General features: G+C 44.5%; 1 protein-coding gene across 1 annotated transcript; it reads left to right on the top strand.

The window, feature by feature from the left end:
• Positions 1 to 13231: 13231 nt before the first annotated feature.
• Positions 13232 to 21359, top strand: LOC308490771 (putative BPIFA4P protein; the record flags this gene model as incomplete). Its single annotated transcript, XM_081033366.1, has 6 exons — positions 13232 to 13316; positions 14491 to 14623; positions 16442 to 16546; positions 17433 to 17582; positions 19360 to 19438; positions 21276 to 21359. 6 exons carry the CDS (start codon positions 13232 to 13234, stop codon positions 21357 to 21359), a joined length of 636 nt encoding a protein of 211 aa, XP_080889492.1.
• Positions 21360 to 21820: the final 461 nt, after the last annotated feature.

Here is a 21820-nt window from a genome sequence, read left to right as displayed (position 1 = left end):
CCAGGCAGGCAGTGGGAACAGGACAGGCATATTGTGGGGACAACCCTACCTGGTGCTTTCCTCCATTCCCCTCCAGGGACTCTGAGAGGCCTGGTGGAGGGTCCAGGGATACCTGATCTGCCTGGACCCAGGAGTATGGGGGAGAACATGGCCACATCCCAGCCTGCCTTTCCATGCCCTCTGAGGGCTAGGGTTCCACTGCAGCTAAGATCTCTTCAAGCAGTGCCTGAGAGCACCATGGTCTGCAGCCTCTACTGTTCACCCGTCTCTCCCATCACCAGCCCTGACAGCCTGTGTGCCACCTTCCAGGCTGCATGAAAGCCCTGCCTGCCTGGTGAGGCCAAGGGCCCTGGTTGAACTGTCCATGGAGACCAGCCCCTCTCTTCACCCAAGACTCCTCCATCCACATCCCAGAACTTAGCTCAACCCAGGTTGTGCCAGGCCATAGTCAGGACAGCATTACTCTGCTTCTTCTAAGGCCACCACCATCATAGAGGGCTGCCTTTGCCGGCACACATGAACTCATTAATTCTTCACAGCACCCCAATACCAGGAGATACCATTCTTGTCCCCATTTGACTGGTGAGGAAACTGAAGCTTGTAGAGGCAAAGTGACTCATCAAGGTCACACGGTGAGCAAGTGGCAGAGCCAGGATTTGAGCACACGGCTATGAGCTCCTTTGCTCAAAGAGGTGACATCCTAGCTCCCAGAAACTTTAGCTGCCTCTCCCCAGATCCCAGCAGGCCCTGCTTTCTTCTGCTCAGGACAGATGAGGTCCACTGCGGCTGTTCTTCCTTCCCCACATGCAGGCCCTCAGTTTCCCCCTTGCCCTAGAGGGAAGGGGACACCACCCCTTCCACAGAGTCACGTTCACCTCTGCAGAAATGCAACATGGGCTGCACGCTGTTTGCCATTGCCTCCAGATCCCAGCAGCCGCCCCGTTCCAAGAAGGCATCTGACTTTCCTGCCAAGAGGTCCGTAGAATGTTTGCCCGTTTTGCCAGGCAGTCATCTCGTTACTCTGACAGTTGCTCTTGTCTCCACAGGAAACTTAGCTTCAGAGAGGTCAAGGTCACACAGAGGCTTTGCACCCAGCTGCCACTTCACCCAAGGGCCTCCCCGTTGAAGAAGGCTGCCTCACGCAGTCAAATCACTTCAGGGCACCCTTGGGGTGACCCGGAGGGGCCTTGAGCCAGCTGTCTTGTGTGGACCTCAGTTCAGGTTATGCCAGGGGGCTGCTGGGTACAGGGTGAGGCCAAGGAGTTGGGCATATCTGAGCTCGAGTCAGCCTCTGCCACTTTCTAGCCCCGAAATCTTGAGCAAGGTATTTCACATCTCAGAACCTGTTTTCTCACCTGTCAAATGAAATTAACAGTAAAACCTCCCTCTTTAGGCTGTTGTGAGGATTACAGGAGCCAATGAGCAGAAAGTGTTTAACCAGGGCCTGACACTTAGGATGAATGTCTGCCTCTACATGCTGAACTTACTGTTACAAGCACCACCCTCGTGTTTGTTGAGTGACTGATGAAAGCCCCGATGTGGTAAAGAGAACCGTAGTCCTAGGAAATCTTGGGTTTTCACCTTGTCTTTATGGCAAGACTGTCCCCCAGTGATCGTTCTCCACTTTTTGCCCCAGGTTTTAGCTGGACACATGGCCTCCAGCCAGAGACTACATTTCCCAGACTCCCTTGCAATAAGTGTGGCCATGTGACTAAGGTCTGGCCAATAGCATATAAGAAGAAGTAATACTGCAAATTCAATTTTGTGCTTTAAAAGAAAGGGGAGTCCCTCCACTTCCTCCTGACCTCCTTCCTTTCTCTCCAATTAGAAATGGGAACAAGTGGAACAACTGCCTGAGACCGAGAGGTAGAAGCCATGCCTTGAGAATGGCAGAGCTGCTCCAGCAGCCCCTGACCACTCCTATCTGGGTTCTCTGGCAGAAAGGAATGAACTAGCTTATTTAAATCATTGTGTTTTGGGGTCTTCTTATTAAGGTTGCTTTGTCTCTGTTCTACCTAACTCATTCTGCCAATGACATGCCTTGTGACATTCAGCTGCTAACTTCCCCTCTCTAAGTCCTATTTCCCTATTTGCACAGTGACCCCTGAAGGCCCTTCCTGCTCCAAGAGGGCAAGAGTCAAATGCTCTCTCCAGACTTAAAGGGGAAAGAGAGAATAAACATTTATTGAGCTCCTACTACATGCCAGGCACTGTATTAGACTGCTATTTTTCAACCTAAGGTGACTTTACCCCCCAGGGGACATTTGGCAATGTCTGGAGATATTTTAATTGTCATAAATTGGGCGAGGGGTTCTACTGGCATTTCGTGGGTAGAGGCCAGGGATGCTGTTAACCACCCTACAACTCTCAGGACAGCCCCTCACAACAAAGAATCATCCAGGACAAAATGGCAGTAGTATTGAAAAAGCCTGTATTAAACCTTTATACACATTATCCCACTGAATTCTGATTTTTACTGAGTGATACAGTGAATGGTTCTTGGGGGACAGTGTGACAACTGAGGCTCAGAGAAGTGAAGTGACTTGCCCAAGGCCACACAGCTGGTCAGAGACAAAGCTGGATTTAATCCAAAGTCGTCCAGAGCTGGCGCTTACCTGCTAGCCAAGGAAGCAGGGTGAGAATTTACCCTTCTGACTGCATTTTGTGGCAATCTCACCTCCCACAAAAAATACACAAGGAGGTTTGAAAATTCAGGGCTTCTTTAAGCAGTAACCAACTTGAGGCAGTGGCAAGCCTTTGTCCATGCTGTTCCATCCACTGGGGACACCTTTCCTTCTCCCACCCCAGCTGGTTAAATCCTTGTCAGCTGTAGGACTCTGCTCATCAGAATCACTTCGCAGTTAAGTGGGGGCCACTCATCAATGTTTCCCCATAAAGGACACTGTGCTTCCTGACTTGTGGGTCTAACCGAGCTCCCTTGTCATTACTGTTCAACACAAAGAGAGTGTCAGCTCTCATTATCATGGTTTTCACCTTTCTCATTCACCTCTCTGCCCCACGAGCCTGTGAGATCCTTGAGGGCAGGTACTTCCTTCTTCTCAGTAGCCCCAGTGCCCAGAGAAGGACAAGATGCAGTCCAGGTACTAACTAATGTTGAATGAATGAATGAGTGAATGAATGAATGAGTCTCTTCTTGACTATATACTGTCAGACGCCATCTCCAGGGCAGCTGATTGGGTGGATGAACAGGAAAATCCTAGCAACCCAGGATTGGAGTGAAAGGTATAGAAAACTTATCACGATTTTTTGTTAACCAGGGCCAGATACCTGGTAATTGAGGACCTAAGTGATGGGCTACGGACCAAATGCATGGCTCCTAGGTGAGTGCAGCCAGGACATAGTGTGAGTGGGGCCAAGGCTATTTAGTCCCACTGCTGACTGATGAGGCTAATGAGGGGGAAAGGGGACCGGTGAGGAAGTGAGAGAGCATTCTCCCACTGTGAGCCTGGCACCGCCTGGACCAACTTCTCGCCCACTCGACCCAGACCTCAAAAAGAGGTGAGGGTTTCCTGGACGTGGTGGCACCCCATGAAGGAGGCTTCAGGGAAGAGGAGGACACGTTGAGGGTGAGGGGATGTCCTCCATAAAGGATTATATGGGAAGAAAGAAGGCAAAACCTGAGTGGACCCTGAGTCATCCAGAAACTAGAGTGCCAAACTCTCTTTTGAAGGTTTAATCCAGTTAAATAAATGCTGGATCTTTCCGATGTTTGCTCCATCCTTCAGGATAACATCTCAGGATCAGAATTATGAACTCTATGCCTTGGAACATTTTATGACTCCAGGAACACATCACAGAATTTTTTACCAAACCGGATCTTTCTATTTACCCTATCATGAGAGTGTGTATACATTTCACCAACTATTTGACAGAAGATGGACACTTATTTTAAATATTTGCTCTTTGAATGGGGATAGAATAAACGTCATCACATTGGAAAAGCCAAAAGTCCCAAAGTAGAGGAGTCAGTTGTAACAACTGACTCAACCTATTTGAACTTTTTTTTTTTTTTAATGTTGGGAAATACCGTGGTTTACAGCTGAGTAAAAAAACCCACAGATCTCAAAACTGTGCTTTGTTGGAATCACAGTGATGCAAACAACTGGAACTCGGGGATAAAACTCAAAAGGGATGCTGAAATTTGACAAAAGTTTGTTTGTGGGGCTTAACACATTTCTGTGTTAATGTTTATGCAAACAATAAAATGCATTTTTAAAACGAGGAAGGTGGCTGAGTATCTAGCTAAGCCAGGCTGTGGCAACGGCAGCTATGGGTCTAGATGTCACAACACTGGTGAAACCTTCTAGAGAGCATTACCACACCCCCAGTAACTGTGCTCTGTGGCGTTTGCCCAGGGACATTGAGTACACATGTCTAAAAACACCTGCACGCAGATGTTTATGGCAGCTTTATTCTTAATTGCCAAAACTTGGAAGCCACCAACATACCTTTAAATAAGTGGAAGGATAAATACACAATGGGACATCCAGACAATGGACTATTACTTAGCACTAAAAAGAAACAAACGATCAAGTCGTGAAGAGACGTGGAGAAAGCTTGAATACATATGACTAAGTGAGAGAAGCCAACATGGAAAGACTTCATACTGTGTGATTCCAATTATGTGACATCTTGGAAAAGGCAAAACGATGAGACTGAAAAGATCAGTGATTGCAGGGGTGAGGAGGGCGAGAGGGACGAATAGTTGGAGCACAGAGGACTTTTAAAAAGGGCAGTGAAACTACTCTATACGATAGGTATTATAACTGTGGATACATGTCGTTATACATTTGTCCAAAACCCATAGAGTGTACAACACCAATAGTAAACCAAAATGTAAACTATGGACTTTGGGTCATTAGAATGTTTCAACGTAGGTTCGTCATTATAACAGATGTCCTTCTCTAATGGGTGATGTTGATAATGGGTGAGGCTGGGGGTGAGGGGCAGGAGGTATTCCACAATTCCCTGCACCTTCTGCTCAATTTTGCTGTGAACCTAAAACTGCTCTAAAAAATAGTCTTAATAGACTTTATTTTAAACTTAAAAAAATAAAATCCTTTCCAAGGTGGAGGCTCCAATCTTGACATTGTGTTTCCCCTAGAACCCAACCCCTGCCTGCCCATTCAGCCTCCTCTGCTGGGCTTCCTTACCCACATTCAACAAAGAGGGGGCATGCAGTGATGTTTCAGTGGGTGGTCATGTGAAACATAGGGGACCCCTGCTCTCAAATGACCCAAGTTAAAATGGCACTATAGCACGGTAGGTAGAAAACATATTAGAAGCAGAAGTTGATATACTCAGACCGAGGGTTGAATAGGGGGACAAATGTCGCTTTGCAATCAGAGAAAGACTGATTTCTACCAGGGATATCTGGAACAGAGATTAGAGCAAGACTTCAAAGAGTGAGTCATTTGTTCATTCATTCTTTCTTTTAACACAGATTTGTGGAGCATTTGCTGTCTTCCAGGCAGGTTATAAGAACAGCTTGAGCAAAGGCCTTGAGGCAGGAAAGGGCAGGACATTCCAGAGAATCAACGAGTTGGCAGCAGTAGATTTGGGCTGCATTTGGGGATGGCTGGTGGGGAATCAGCATGACAAGGTCCCCTTGGTTGGGATTCTGTAGGATGTCTTATTTTTGCCCAGACTTATTAAGTTACTTAATGTGAGAGACCAAGAAGTGCACCATTCAGTTGTCCCTTCAAGAGGACCTGCCACAAAGAGGGTAGCTGGCTGACTATGTCTCTACATCTGTATCAACATCTAGTCACACAGAACAAAGACTAGAGGGAAATGAAGCAAAGTGTTAGCAGAGGTTATCTCTGAAGAGAAGCATTGTTTTCTTTATGCATTTCTGTATTTTAAAAATATTCCTTATTTGAATAATCTGAAATACATTTTTTCATACATTTTTGAAATTAAGGTTTGGAGGGGGTGTCCCAGCTTTGGGTGCAAATGATGGAGAGCATCTATCTTTGGGACCTGGAGGGACAAGCCTCCTTAGTGCAATAGAGAACTATTCTTCTAGCCCACCATGGAGGCCTCAGCTCCACTCTAAAAGGAGAAATTTGTGATGTGGTATCAAGGTTACAAGCTTAGGCATAAGGCAGAACTAGTTTAATTCTGAATCTACTATTACTAGCTCTATGACCTTCAAGGGAAAAATGTTTTCTCTCTTGAGTCTTAGTTTCCTCATCTGTAAAATGGGACTAATGATAGTTTTTATATCATAAGGATGTTATGAGGATTCCACAGCATTTGTGAAAATTGCTTGTCAATAGTAGCTAATGCTACTATTATTACAGATGGGGGAAACTGAGGTCCAGAAGGGGCATGGGAGCTGTCCAGTGTCAAACAGCAAGGAATGGGTGGAGCCAGGCTAGAACACAAGCCTCCCTGAATTGAGGCCAGGGCACCCTCTGCCTCACCTCCACTCAGAGCAGACGGAGTGGCTTCCTCTCTTACAGTTCCCGGGTCCACCTCACTCATGGTATAGATGAGGAAACTGACTCAGAACAGGGCAGGGAGTGAATGAGAGACAAGAACACAGTCTCCTGACTCTCTCAGTGTTTTCCATGTTCTCTACACCTACGCATTTGGTGACATTCATAATGTACAGTTGGAAATATGTTTTTGACACATCCATCACATGGCTTAAGTGAGTCCCTACCTCCGTAATCCCCAGGGTTTTCTAAGCAAGAATGTTTGCTTTGAAGTCGTTGGATGGATGTGGTGAGATGGGGCTTCACATCAGTTTCCCACCTGTCCATCATTTAGTGCCACGTCTTCCCCAGTGATGAGATCACTCACCATATATGAAGTCTGACCCACTGCAAAATCCATCATGAATCAACTGACAGAGACCCAGAGCATCTCTACAGCACACTGGAGATATTCAGGTGAGCACAATGCAATGATCCTCTCCAACCTGCCTTTCTATCAGATGCCAAATCAGACTAAAACTTTTCATAAATGTTACCAGTTACAAATTGGGATTGGTTCTAGCACAAAACATGAAATATAGTAGCTTCAATAATGATGAGAAGTCCGGAGGTAGACTGTTACAATGGTATGGGGTTCCTGCCAGCTCTTCCCTCTGCTACCCCTCGGTTGTGGTTTTTACCTTCATGCTAATAAAATAGCCGCTGAGCTCCAACCATCATGTCTGACCTCCATTTAGGAAAAAACAGGAGAGGAAAACAAAAGCTGGGTCAGCCCACTTTAAGGAACTTTTTTAGAAGCCCCAGCTTACAACTTCCATTTATATCTCATTGACCATCCATGGTTGCAAGAAAAAAAAAGGTTGGGAAAGAAAGCTTCTTTGTTGGGCTCATTTCAGATTTCAAAATCAAAAGGTATTGTAAAAAAGTGGAAATAATAGGCAAGTGCCCTCAGCTCTCCAAGCTTCTATTTCCTGCTCTTTAAAATAAGTTTATCAGTATTTGTCTCAGAGGACATGTCTGTTGCAAGGATTTAATGTGGACCCCCAACACTCTGGGCATCCAAAGAGGCACCCTGGCCACCCTCTCCTCCTTCAGGCTCTGTTAGTCTGTGAATCTTTTTTTTTTTTTTTTTTTTTAGTCTGTGAATCTTGCACAGGCACTGTCAGAACCAGAAAGGGATGAAAAGAAACATTAATTTCCAAGTCCAAAATTAACTTCCATTTAGTGGCACTGGGCTAAGCAATTTTCAAAAGGTTTGGTGAATCTTTATAGTAACTTTATTTATTGAGGTGCAGGGTAGGGAAAGACTCAAAGATGGCAGAGTAGATAAATGTTGTTCTTGCTTCCTCTCATGACTGCATTAAAATTACAACTAAATTATAGAACAATTAACCTAGAGAACCATCTGAAGTCTAGCTGAATAGAAGTCCTATAACTAAGAATATAAAGAAGAAGCCACATGGAGACTGGTCAGGGCAGAGACTCAAAATGGGCCAACCCCACATCTGCATGTGGCAGTTGAGAATCAGGAAGGTTATCTCAGCTGCAGAGGTCTCTCCTGGAGAAGTGAGGGACCCCAGCCCCACACCAGGCTTCCCAGCCCAGAGTACTGGCTCTGGGAAGAAGAGTCCCCACAGCATCTGACTTTGAAAACCAGAGGGGCTTCTGACCGTCCAGGTGAGACAGAGGGCTTCAGGAAACCCAGATGTCCTCTTAAAAGAGCCCACACAGACTCACTCGCTCCCAGGCACTAACCCTGGACTCCAGCCTAGGAACAGTTACTCGGGTAGAGTCCCAGACATACAAGAAGAGACTGAGCTGTGTGGCTTCAAGATGAGGACTGGGGGCACATTTACCATTTTCCCTGTGTCATATCCTCCTCCCGTGAAGCCAGGCACCATCTTTCTTCCGCTGAGCTCTTGCCCACACAGCCTAATCTGAATCTTCATTGGCCTGGTGAGCTCCACTCTCTCCACCTGGTGACTCCCTGAGACCCCATCTCATCCAACTCTCCTACTGCAGGAGGCTCTACCAGAGGATGAGCCATATGGGAGCCAGCAGGTGGCAGCAGGCCTTGGGGTGCCCTGGGCTTTCTGCAGAGCTACTGCAGGCCTGGTACTGGTGGCAGCTATCCTCAAGGCATGTGGCCTCTCCCATGAGCCTCCAGGTTCAGCACAGGGAGCGACCAACCACAAATTACTTTGTAACTCCTACCAGGCAGTCTCTGGCAGGTCACAGGCAGTCTCTGGCAGGTCAAAGTGATGAAAAGCAAGGACCTACAACCAAGATTACCCAGCAAGGTTATCATTTAAAATTGAAGGATAGATAGAAAGCTTCCCAGACAAGAAACAGCTACAGAAGTTCATCACCACCAAATGTTGGTGGCATTACAAGAAATGTTACAAGGACTTCTTTAAGAACAAGAAGAGGTGGGGGCAGAAAACATAAATTTGAATAATAAAATGGCAACAACTATGTAACTATCAAGAATCAATTTGGCCGGTCCGGTGGCTCGGGCGGTTGGAGCTCCGTGCTCCTAACTCTGAAGGCTGCCGGTTCGATTCCCAAATGGGCCAGTGGCCTCTCAGCCACAAGGTTGCCTGTTCAATTCCTCGAGTCTCACAAGGGATGGTGGGCTGCACCCCCTGCAACTAGCAATGGAGACTGGACCTGGAGCTGAGCTGCGCCCTCTGCAACTAAGACTGAAAGGACAACAACTTGACTTGGAAAAAAGTCCTGAAAGTACACACTGTTCCCCAATAAAGTCCTGTTCCCCTTCACCAATAAAATCTTTTTTTTTTAAAGAGTCACTTTAAGTGGAAATGGATTAAATGCTCCAATCAAAAGATAGGGTGGCTGATGGAGGTATCTCAGGAATCTGAAAATGGAACTACCCTATGATCCAGTAATTCCACTCCTAGGCATCTACCCGGAGAAATCCAAAACTCCAATTCAAAAATCTGTATGCACTCCTATGTTTATTGCAGCACTTTACACAATAGCCAAGATATGGAAACAACCGAAATGCCCATCGGTAGATGACTGGATTAAGAAGCTGTGGTACATTTATACAATGGAGTATTATGCAGCCATAAAGAAGAAAGAAATCTTATCATTTGCAGCAACATGGATGGATCTAGAGAACATTATGTTAAGTGAAATAAGTCAGAAAGAGAAAGACAAGTACCATATGATCTCACTTATATATGGAATCTAAAGAAAAGACTATGTGAATGAACTAATCAGAAACAGTTTTGGGGACACAAAGAAAAAACCGAGAGTTGTTAGATGGGTGTGTGTGGGGGGGTTGGGGATAAGGGGAAAGGTGAAGGGATTTGGAAGCAGCTGGTAACCACAAGATGGCCTCAGGGTTTTTTTTGAAAATTAATTTGGGGAAGGTATTCAATAATGTTGTAAAGATTTTGTTGGGTATCCGATGGACATGTGTCCTATTTGGGAGACCACCTCAGGGATACTGTAGATACCTGATCATGGCATTGTACACCAGAAGCTAAACATTAATGAATGCCAACTATAATTTTATATATATAATGTGATGGTTCAGTGTGAGGTCGGAGGGATAGTGGATGGGGGGAGGGGGGTTCACAGTGTGAGGGATATAAATGATGAACGTCTAAGTAAAAAAAAAAGATAGGGTGGCTGAATGACTAAGAAAAGAAGACATTTACATATGCTGTCTATAAGAGACTCACTTCAGATTGAAAGGAAGACACAGACTGAAAGTAAAGGATGGAAAATATATTCCATGTGAATAGAAACAAAAGAAAGGCTGGGACAGCAATACTTATATCAGACAAAATGGACTTTAAAAGAAAGGCTATAATAAGAGACAAAGAGGGATGTTAAATAATGATAAGGGCATCAATTCAACAAGAGGATATGACCCTTGTAAACATTTATGCACCCAATATAGGAGCACCTAAATATATAAAGCAAATATTGACCCACATAAATGGAGAGATCGACAGTAATACAATCATAGTAGGGGACTTTAACACCCCATTGACACCAATGGACAGATCTTGCAGGCAGAAAATCAACAAGGAAACACTAGCCTTAAATGACATGCTAGACCAGATGGATTTAATTGATATTGAGGTGCTGGGTAAAGTATACACAACTTAAAGGCAGGAAAGCTGGGTTCTGGCCACTAACTATGGGTGGCCTCAGGAAAAATTTAACCCTGCTCGGAGCCTCAGTTTCCCATCTGTAAAATGGAATTGAGGTGGATAGGAATAAGTCCAGATGTGTCCTTTGCTTTTCCCTTGTCTTAAACTCCTTCTGCTCCATAGAAAAGCTCTCAGAGTGGCCCTAGAACTGACTCTACTTCCCTGGGATCCCCACAGTTATTGTCCCAAGATGCTGAACGTTTCAGGCCTCCTCATCCTCTGTGTGCTGCTTGCCCTGTTGTCTGCTCAATACTTGAATATTTGAATCACCTGTGAGTCTGTTATATTGTATACTTTAATTTCTTAATTTTCAGTCTATTCTTCTTTTTATTTTAGCATATCTTGTAATTTTTTTTGGATGCTGGACATCATCGTGAAAAATTGTAGAGGCTCTGAATGATGTTCTCTTGTTTCAAAGAGAAAGGAAGATAGTAGAAAGATAGAGTATAAGTGGATTGCTTTGATCCTGCTGAGGCTTAGAGTTATGATTTATAAGGGTGAAACTATTTGGGTTTTTCTCTTACTCCTCAGGGGTTGGTGAGAGCCTTTATTTCTAGGGTACAACCCTCTGTCCTACTGCACACTTTTCTGTGTCTTCACTGAAAGTCCAGTGTCTGCCAACAGGCTTGAACTCCAACCAGTGTTTCCCCAGCACCACAGTGTAGGAGCTGAAATCTCTGCTCAGATTTTTCATTTTTCTGCTATTTTCTGTTGGATGTCTTAGAGTCTAATGATTCTGACACCAACTACAATGTGTGTGGATTTTCCCCCACACCACCAAGTACTTCTGATACCAGCTGGGAGTCCTAAAATTCAACTCAATTCTGACACCACCTATCAAGAGATAGCCTCAGATCCCACAGGTTAAGCGTTCAGTCCTATAAGGCTGCCCTCAACTTCAGGTGCCAATCTCAAGTCCAGGTGTTTACCTGTGGTCCTGATAGACTGACTGTAAATTAGAGGTTCCAACGACCCCCTCCTTGGGTTTAATTAATTTGTTAGAACTCAGAGAAACATTTTACTTAACTAGATTACCTGTTTATTGTAAAAGGATATAACTCAGGAACAGCCAGATGGAAAAGATGTGTAAAGCAAGCTTTGTGGAAAGGAGCAGGACCTTCCATGCTCTCTCTGGGTGAGCCATTCTCCCTGAATCTCCTCGTGGCCACCAGTCTGGAAGCTCTCTGAACCCTGTTCTCTTAGGTTTTTATGGGAGCTTCATTCATAGGCATGATTGATTAAACCATTGGCCATTGGTGATTGAGTTCAACCTTTAGTCCCTCTCCCCTCCCTGGAGGTGGGGGTGGGGCATTGAAAGCTCCAATCCTCTAATCACCTGCTGATTAAAAATACTAAACCAAATGGCTTACTTTACATGGTATTGGTGACTAGGGTCTGGGCTTAGAGTCTCCTCTGAATCTGTCAGTTCCTCTAAAGAGAGGATTAGGTCCTACCAGCATCTACCTATTAGTGTCAGGTCTCAATAGGAGCTATTTGCACTGCCATTTAGCTGAAGCCCCGGAAGTCTCACCAATACGTACATGCATGCCCTTGACCCATCAGGGAGTGTGAGGCGAATGTCAAGGTCCCAAGACGAATTCCAGTCCAGGAAGGGCACTATATAAGCAGAAAGTTCCAACCCAAAAGCACTGCACACTAGACCACAGTCTTCACCTACTCCAGACTAGCCCTATTCCCTCAGCCTCAGGGACATGTCCCTGCTGCTGAGCCTACTCCTTCCCACCAACTCAGGAAGATAAGTTCCTTGAATCACCAAATGAGAATCATCATAGTCATAAAACTCATCAGCCTAATGGCAACCATTTATGGAGCACTTCCAGTGTGTAAGGGGCTATGCTCAGTGCTTACAAAAAGGCTGAGAGAAATGTCTGAGCATGTATCATCCACGTTTTCTAGATGAGGAAACTGAGGTTTCAAGAGTTTGTGTTGCAGGAGCATTTGAGATCTTGCTCCCAGGCATATGTCATCAGTTTGGCTCAAATAAATTTTGATGAAAAAAAGAATCTGTGTTGACCAAGTTATGCAGCAAGTAGGTGGCAGAGCTGGGGATTCCATTTTAGGCCTATCTGTCTCTGAAGCCAGGGCACATCACCACCAATGCTTGCCTGTAAAATGAGAATAATATATCCTTCACACAATGTCATGTACTGAGGCAACTTGCCCTAAATCCTTCAATCCCACACCTGGTAAGAGGTGGAGGGCTTCAGAGACTCTTCTTGTAACGAAGACGTTATACAGCCTCCTGTAGGGGCAGCGAGCAGCTGTGCTGGGAAGGCTGCATCCCCACAGGAAAAGTTGTATGTCTAGCTCTCTTGGGCACAAATATAAGTTGTGTGGCTTTGGACAGGTGACTTCAACTATTGGGCCTTCCATTTCTTGCACTATACTATGAGGAAAATTATGTCTCCTCTCTGAGCTCAACAGCCCCATCTATAAAATGGGTCCACATGAGTTTTGTGTGGCTGCTCCAGACCCAAGCTCTGGGGAAACCCTCTCAGAGAATGACCCCACAACCAGCCCTCTCTGTCCTGCTCCCCCACAGGTACCTGACCCAAGATGCTGAAGGTCTCTGGCCTCTTCATTCTCCTCTGTGGGCTGCTTGGCTCATCCATTGCTCAACTGCCCTTGTCCCAGATCGAAGGTGAGACTGTCCTGACGTGGGTCATGCCTAGCCTTGTCAGACCTATAGGCCTCTCCTAGAAGTCCAGGCCAAGAGCTAAAGTCAGTTAAGTTCTAATTAGCAGTGTCTGGGACACAGTTAACAACATTAATGATTAGCTGTTTTGATTATTATTGTTTAATCTGCTTTCCCCAATATTCCTGTCTCCTTACCCTGCTGCATCTACTAAGACCTACCATCAAAGTACCCAGACCTAGCTGTACTGGTCCCTGCCCACCTCTCCTACTACCTCACACTCACTCACTCCCCTCCTACCACAGTAACCTCCTCAATACATTAAGCACACCCCAGAACCTTTGCACGTGCTGTTCTTTCTGCCTAAAACACTCTTTCCCTATCTACAGGGCTCCCTCCCTTCCTTGAGGTCTCTGCTAAGATTTCATACTTGCAGAAAAACCTTCCCTGACCTCCCTGCATAAATTAGCACCCTCATCCAGTACTCTCAATTCCTCAGTCTGCCTTTTCTTTTTCCCTCACAGGCAGAAATAGCATTGAGCAGAATGTACCAATATGGCTGCAGTGGTTAAAATATTGAAATTTCTTTCTGTGCTCCCTGGGAAATAGCCTCTGCTCAGAGATTCTCCAGGCGGTTCCCCCTCATCACCCCAACCATTCCAGCCTCACCCTCAGCACTCCAGCCTCCTCACTAACCAAAATCTAAAGAGTTAATACCTGGCAGAGCCTGGGAGCCTCTGAACCAGTCTACAGAAATCAGGCTGATGTCCTTTTTGATTGGTTGATGCCCGAGCTGGCTGCTAAAGATTTTGAAATCAGCCCCTTCACAGCTCTGAATTGCACCTGATTCCTGCATCTCCCTTTATTCACTGCTTTATAATCTCTCTTTCCTCAGCCCCACTAGAATGCCAGCTCCATGAAGGCAGAGAGTTCTGCTTGTTCTCACGGGTGTAGCTCTACCCCCTGGTATGGCTCTGGCACATAGTTGGCCCCTATCAATATTTGCTAAATAATTGTGTCTAGAATTTGGCCTGGCACCAAACAGGCCAGAAAGACTAGATGAATGAAGAGTAAGTGCCATATGTGGGACATGCTCAGAGGTCAGGCTGTGTCCAAGAATTTTTGACATCTAAATGTATAACTGGATTTTGGGGCCTGTGGTTTTCAACTTTGACCCAAGGACACCCAGAAGTGAAATTTCCCCCCAGACTGCCACTACCGGAGTTACAAGATTCAATACAGCGACTCGTCAACACACCAGTAAACGAACTGGTGTTTGAGATCCCGCTTAGCATGGAAGACATCACCTCTATGTGAGTGCTATCTGATCCCTACCCCCAGGTCCAGCCTGTCCTGGTTTGCTGGTTTTTTTTTTTTAATTAAATTTATTGGGGTGACAATTGTTAGTAAATTTACATAGATTTCAGGTGTACAATTCTGTATTTCATCATCTATAAATCCCATTGTGTGTTCACCACCCAGAGTCAGTTCTCCTTCCATCACCGTATATTTGATCCCCCTTACCCTCATCACCCACCCCCGTTTGTTGGTTTTTTTAGCGCTTTCCACGCATTTCCTGACTCTGCAGCGGCCCTTCCCTCAGCTAACAGTCCTTCCAGCTTGAATGGCCTGAGATCCACGGTTGGGAGAAATTCTAACGGGGGTGGGGAGGGGGGTGGCATTAAGGAGCTGAGGAAGCACTGAAAACAAGGGTTCAGTCCCTTTCTCTGGGAAGAGGATGGCTGCTCACCAGTTGTACGAGCACCACCAGTCTCTTCCCCTCTCTGTGCTTCAGTTTCTGCCCCTGTTAAACAGGGGATTATAGCATCTACCCCCATCGGACTGTTGTGAACATTAAATGAAATAATATAAGTAAAGTGCTTGCACAGCTCCCTGCCCTCAGTAAGCCCCCAATCAGCAGTAACAAGAACAACCTTGACAATAATAATGTGGTATTTATAATAATTGATGCTACCTGATCACCAGAGTACAGAAGACTCATCCAAAACTCAATTGCTGATTCCCACACTAACTCGGTCCTTCCCCAGCCCAGCTCGTCTTAGCTAATGACAGCTGCACCCATCCAGTTGCTCTGGCCAAAAATCTTGCCATTGTCCTTGGTTTCTCTCTTCCTCTCACACCACATCTATCCTGTTGGCAAACCCTGTCAGCAATACTTTCAAAACACACCCATACATCTAATCATTTTCTCCACCTCCCTTGGTTGAGCCACTATCTCCCCTCCTTCACTCACTTTCCCAGATACCCCTGCTTCCACTTCAAGACCCCTCCTCGTCCATTCTGTTACACCAGTATCCAGAAGAATCTTTCTAAATAGGACAGACTCTGTAACTCCCTTGCCCAAACCCTCCATTTGCTCTCAGAACCAAACCCAAATTCCTTACCATTGGCCTGCAAGGTTCCACATGATCTGGCCCTGACTGTCTATCTATTTCATCTCTTCTCCTACTAGTCTCCCCTCATCCACTGCCCACCAGCCACACTGTTCTGTTCCTCAAACATGCCAACCAAGTTTCAGCCTCAGGGCCTTTGCACTTGCTCTGTCTTCTGCCAGGCTCTTTCTTCCCCTGGCTGTCTTCATGACTTGTACCCTCACTTTATTCATGACTCTGTCCAAATGTCGTCTATGAGAAGCCTTCCTTGACTACCCTGTCTAAAATGTCCACTCTTCCCAATGTCACTCTTTATCCCTTGATCTTTCAGGGGCTTTTCTTCACAGCATCTATCACCTGACACATTCTATACGTATTCATTTACTGGATTTATCGTTTTACACATATGCACACTTTCCAAGCATGTGCTATCTATGTCTTTAAGTCTTTTACTTATTATTTATTCACTCATTTATTCCAGTCTGCTTAGTGCTGGCCAAAGGGTTGGACATGATCATTCTGAGATGCATTAAGGCAAGAGCTTCTTTTTGCTCAGAGCTGTATCCCCCGTGCTTATAACACATAGTAGCTGTGCAATAGATTACATGATTAATGAGTGAGTAACCATCTTTGCATACATTCAGCTTCTGCTCTGCAGGGGACCTGTCTTTGCACAAAGCAGGGTCCACCTGCAGCTGGGGCCACAATCTTTCCCTGATGTTCTGTTTCTTTGCCCAGCGTACAGGTAAAAGACTTTCAAATCCTTCAAGTCTCCCTGAAGAACTCCCCTGATAACAAGAAGGCTGAGTTAAACGTACCATTCAAATTTTTCATAGTTCTGAAGTAAGTAACAGCTGCAGTTCAATGCACAGTGCTATCTGCTTTTGCACAGGTATGAGGAGATGTGGGAAGCAGCCATAACTAAAAGGTATCCAACACAATTTCAGCAAGACTCATGTGTGGCTGGAATAAAGTGCCAACCCTCTCTGGGCCTGGGTTCCCCTCTGTGTAGAATCAGGAGCCTGCAGAATACTTGAATGCTTCCAACCTCTAGGGAAAGTGGTGGTGTGTGTGGGAGGGTTCTTTCCCTGCTTTATCTAGAGAGCCCATCTTCACTTATTTGGATTTAATGAGCCCACTCAGCTCTGATTGAATATAACTTAAGACAAGAACACAGAATCTGCTGTAGACTCCAGCCCTCCTTGGCACCATTGCCTAGAAACTCCTAGAGATTGTCCACTCCTAGAGATGTGTTTGTTCTGCACAACATATTTTCAGAGAGGGCAGGCATTCTTCAGTACATCACAGCCTTTACCTCTCCCTATGAATCTAACCCCAGATCTACTTCATTCATTTCCATCTCAGGCCTGGCCCTAAAGGCAGTGGAGATTGCGACCTCTAGAAGAGTACTTTCCAAGGTCACATTTTCTCAGTTTTGATTAGCTGCCACACTTAGAATCAACTATCCCCTGAGCCAGAGGTAGTGGGTATCAGTCATATACCTTGAATGCAGACCTATCTGGCTTAGCCACTAGTTGGATGCACAACTTGGAAGAAGCCATTCCCATTCTGTAATCTTGAATTACCTCTTTTGAAAAATGAGGAAATGATTTTAAGGGTAATTTTGAGGGTCTTATGCAAACATGGTGAGCGCTCATTCTAGAAGTAAATGGGGGTGTAGTAAGCTCTGGGGTTCTTTCCCACCAGCCTTAACTCTTCCTTCCCACAGACTCCCAGGTTTTAATCCCCTCGAATTTCACATGGGGATGGATGTGAAAATCGAGCTTTATTTGGAAAAGAATACAGACGGCAGCTACCGACTTACCTTTGAGCATTGCGGTTTCATACCTGAATCTCTATGGATCCAATCTGAAAGTTCGTGAGTTCTCCATCTTCCTCTCTCTGGGTCCAGCTGCTTATGATGAAGCCGACAATGAGGCTTCACTTGAAAGATGTCACCAGCAAAACAATACGTTCTAAAATTAGCCTTTTGTGTATATGGGGATGTGTATCTTATAAATAGACCTTTGCGTTAAGATTTTGTGTATTATAAAAATAATAACTTCATTGACATGAAAAGAGGTTCACTAAACGGTACTGAGGACAAAGAAAGCAAGATCATTTGATTATTGGTTGACATGTAGGTTATTTCTGAGATTTTTGCTATTATAAATACTCTGAAACCTTTTGGTACTGGAAGTTTTTCCCAAAATAGAATCGTTTCCTTATTGTAGATTCCTAAAATTATTGAAAAAGCATAAACAGTTTTACAACTTTTAAATTTTAAGGCATATGATTATTTTAAGGCATTCCAAATCACTTACCAAACAGTTCGCCAATAGAACTGAGCTACGTGACATGATTCTAGCAGGCGTTGGTCAGTTTCATCCCATACCCAACCGTTACCATTTATTCTCATTTTCACAACTTTTCTCTTCCGTAGGCAGAGAATTCCACAGATGCCATTCTTTTCTCTCTCTCTGTCTCTCTGTCTCTCTCTCTCCCTTTCTCTGTCTCTGTCTCTCTCTCCTTTTCTCTTTCTTATTACCAGTAGAACAAGGATGTCATCATTTCTTTATTAGCCTGTGACATTTCCTCTTCAGAAGTTTGCCCTTTTGTTAATTAGCGTTTTAGTGTTTTCTTCCAAATTTATAAGCTTCTTTATTACAATCTTCTTTTGTAAGATTTTTAAAAAAAACTTTAGGCTGACATGTATGATTAACTGAATCCAATGGTCATCACCAATCTATTTTATACCTGTCTTTTTAATTCATGAATTATTTAATTTGATTCATCTCTCAATTGCTCACCATTTCAAGAAAGATCGGGGTGTGGAATCTTTTCTGAGCCCTTACAGGTCTGATTATGTCCTGCTATCGTGTTCCAACATAAGTGAGAACCAGGCCAGATATGGCATCCATGACTTAGTCATCTGCCCCTAGGAAAACTCTGTGAATATGGCTCCCATGTCTTCTGATATGTTGAAGAAAACAAGTCTTTCCTTTATGGGAAATCTGGGACCTCAGGCTGGAAGTGGTAGATCAACTGATTTATATGAAAGCTTTTTATAGAATAAAAACACTTTGCCTGGGAATTAGACAGATTAACCCCCATCTATAAGGATTGGGGACTGGGGACAAAGACACCTTTACACTGCTATTTCCTGATACTTTCTCATCTCCCCCAACTGAAGAGTGACATTATACTATTCCTTCCAAGAAGACATGACCATCTGGTTGAGGAGATAAGTTCTATTGGAGTATTAGGTAATCAGAAAAACGGAAAAGTGTATGAAAGAGAGAAGTCAGAGTTGGCTAGAACAGTCAGGGAGGGATTTCTGGAGGAAGCCAGTTGGTTGGACCTCAAAGGGTGGTAGAAGCCAAAGAAGTCATTCCAGGAAAGAGAAACAAAATAGGCACAGAATGGGGACTGAGAGGGAACAGGGATGAGGGCAAGGTGATTTAAATGGAAGGATTAATTTTAAGGAGCTGTAAGAGGTAGACCAGAGCAGAAGGGCAGGACTGGGTCATAGAGCATTGTGGAAACAGAGTAAACTCTAAGAAATTTGGGGTCAATTGAGCAAAGAAGTGATATGAAGAAAAAAGAGTTTGGGACAAATTCGGTTATTCGACAAACCTTTTTCATTTTTCATTTAGAGTCCCAGCCACAAAATTTATTATGGAAAACATGCAGAGAAAAATGAAAATCCTGATAGTCAATAAGTTGGGAGCTTTTGTAAGTATACAAAACCAGATTACTTCATTTTTTTGAGTCTTAAGTCAGAGCTTGGTGGGTTGGATCTTCTTAATTAACCCGGAAGGAAATCTTTCAAGGAGGCAAGTTAGGGAGTGAAGAAATGGCATTTATTAAGCTCCCACTTGTAACCATATACTGGTGAAGTACTTCACAGACATTATTTAATTCTTCAAGTGAAAATCAGCATTTGTGAGATCGGTGCTGAGTTAGTAACTGAGTCTTCAAGACTCAGTTTCTTTATCTGTAAAATAAGTATAAGTTATCATAAAATTCACAGCTAACACTCATTAAGCACACAGGCACTGTGCTAAGTATCTTACATGAATTTTCTTATCCTCCAAACAATCTCATACTCTAGGTAACAATAGTATCTTCATTTTCCAGTGTTTTTTTTTTTCTTTTCCAGATTTAAGAAAAAGTTCCAGGGAGGGTCAGTGGCTTACCCAAGTCACATTGCTGGCAATGGCTCAGCTGACATGTGACCCCAGGGCAGTCTGACCCCAAAACCCCTCCACCTGGTTGTTCCCTAGAATGGATTGGCTTAGGAGAACTTGCCTTAATCACCCCATCCAGGCTTCATTGGGAAAGTCCTCCTCTTGACTCTTTTTTTTTTTTTGTCTTTCAGATGTGTCAGTTCATTAATTCATGGCTCAAAGACCTGAATCCACAATTGACTAACACACTGATTAGTAAGTGCTGGAGTTGGGAAGGGACAGGAACGCTAGGAGAAAGTTCAGACTCCTCCATCACCCTTTGATTGCATTACTTCTCCCAGACCAAAAATCCCTTCCCTCCCTGCTGAGGAAGAATGGTCCCTAACAATAACAATCCGAATAAACTCAGCTCCAGTTTACTGATGGGGTCCTGTGCACCAAGCCCAGGGGTAAACACTGTCTACACTAGCCGTTAAAGCTCCACCACTAACTAAGTACGTGCCAGTTTCAATTCTATTCTGGTCCTCAAAGCCTAGAGAAGCTGAGATGTAAATGGAAGCTTCCCTGTGGTAGAAAACTGCCCAATACCTTCTTTACCCTCCTCCTAAATTGTATAATGTTGCATTAGGAGCACAAAATTGGCTTGATTTTGGCCCAGACAAAAACTGTCTCCTTCACTATTCTCTACCACCAAGCACCCAAAGTTTCCAAGTCTGCCAGAACCCAAAGCAATGAATGCAAGATTGAATCTTGGCCACTCAGGCCCCCAGCAGGAATCTGAAAACCAATAGAATTTCTGGGTTGAAGGGACTCTTCTTTCATTTACTGAATTTGCACTAGGTCTATCAAATGCTAGATGCTAGAGTTTCTAAAATGACTCTCCCAGCAAGCAATTTTCTGCTCACACACCTCCATTGACAGGAAGCTCACTACTTATGATATGGGAAGCTTGAGGCAGTTCCTCTGGATGAGTCTTGAAGCTCCCAAAGATCGGTTCCCAGCCTCACTTAAAGTAAATGGGAGTTGGGTAGCTTGACCAACACCTTTGCTCTGCCAATGTTGCACCACCACTTTGGAGAGTTGGCATGGCATGGGGACTCTGGCTGTTATAATGCAACTTCCTCACTATCTCATTTCAGAGTATAGCTCTTAAGTGATTAGCTTGGGAGAAGTAGTTGTTCCCAATTTAAGGGTGAATAAGCCAGGACCCAGAACTATCACTGAAGTGATCGGAGACAACTAATGACAAAGCAGAGCCTTCAGGCCAGCCTCTTTTCTCCAAGCTTGTTCCCCAACCCCCTCAATTGGAGCAGGGAAAACTCCTTTGGTCTCTCTGATCCTCCTTCATTACCATGGTCTAACGGATCTGTTTTGCCTTCTAGGTGAGATACTACAGCCAGGCACATTCCAAGTCACCGTCTAAATATCCTCAAGGCGAAGGAGCCACATCAGTACCAATCCGGTGAGAGACCAGAGTATATTTCTATTTCTTAGTGATGGCACTTAGCCTTTAGCATCATTGTAAATGTGTCACTCATTCATTCACTCATTTAAATTTCAGTGAAGCATCTACAATGTGCTAGGTTCTGGGGAGACAGCCATGAGCAACACAAAACCTCTGCTTTACAATGAGCCAGGAACTAAGCACAGTCAACTACATTCCATAAGGGGTGGGTGTTATAAAAATAACAAAATAGGAGGATCTGAGAGAGAGTAACTGGGGTGGCGCAGGGAGGGAGGCATCAAATTAAGAGGGTATAAGCAGGCAGAGGCTTTTTGAGAAGGAGACATTTCAGCTGAGTCCTGAATGATAAGGCAGAAGTTGTGCCAAGACCCAAGAAAAGAAAATCACAAGCAGGAGAATGAGCATGTGCAAAAGTCCTGAGGCAGGGATGAGCTCTCCTTTTCAAAGCAAAGAAAGGAGGGC

Source organism: Rhinolophus hipposideros (assembly GCF_964194185.1).
Source record: "Rhinolophus hipposideros genome assembly, chromosome: 22".
Classification (NCBI taxonomy): domain Eukaryota; kingdom Metazoa; phylum Chordata; class Mammalia; order Chiroptera; family Rhinolophidae; genus Rhinolophus; species Rhinolophus hipposideros.
This window is presented reverse-complemented; position numbering and strand designations above follow the sequence as displayed.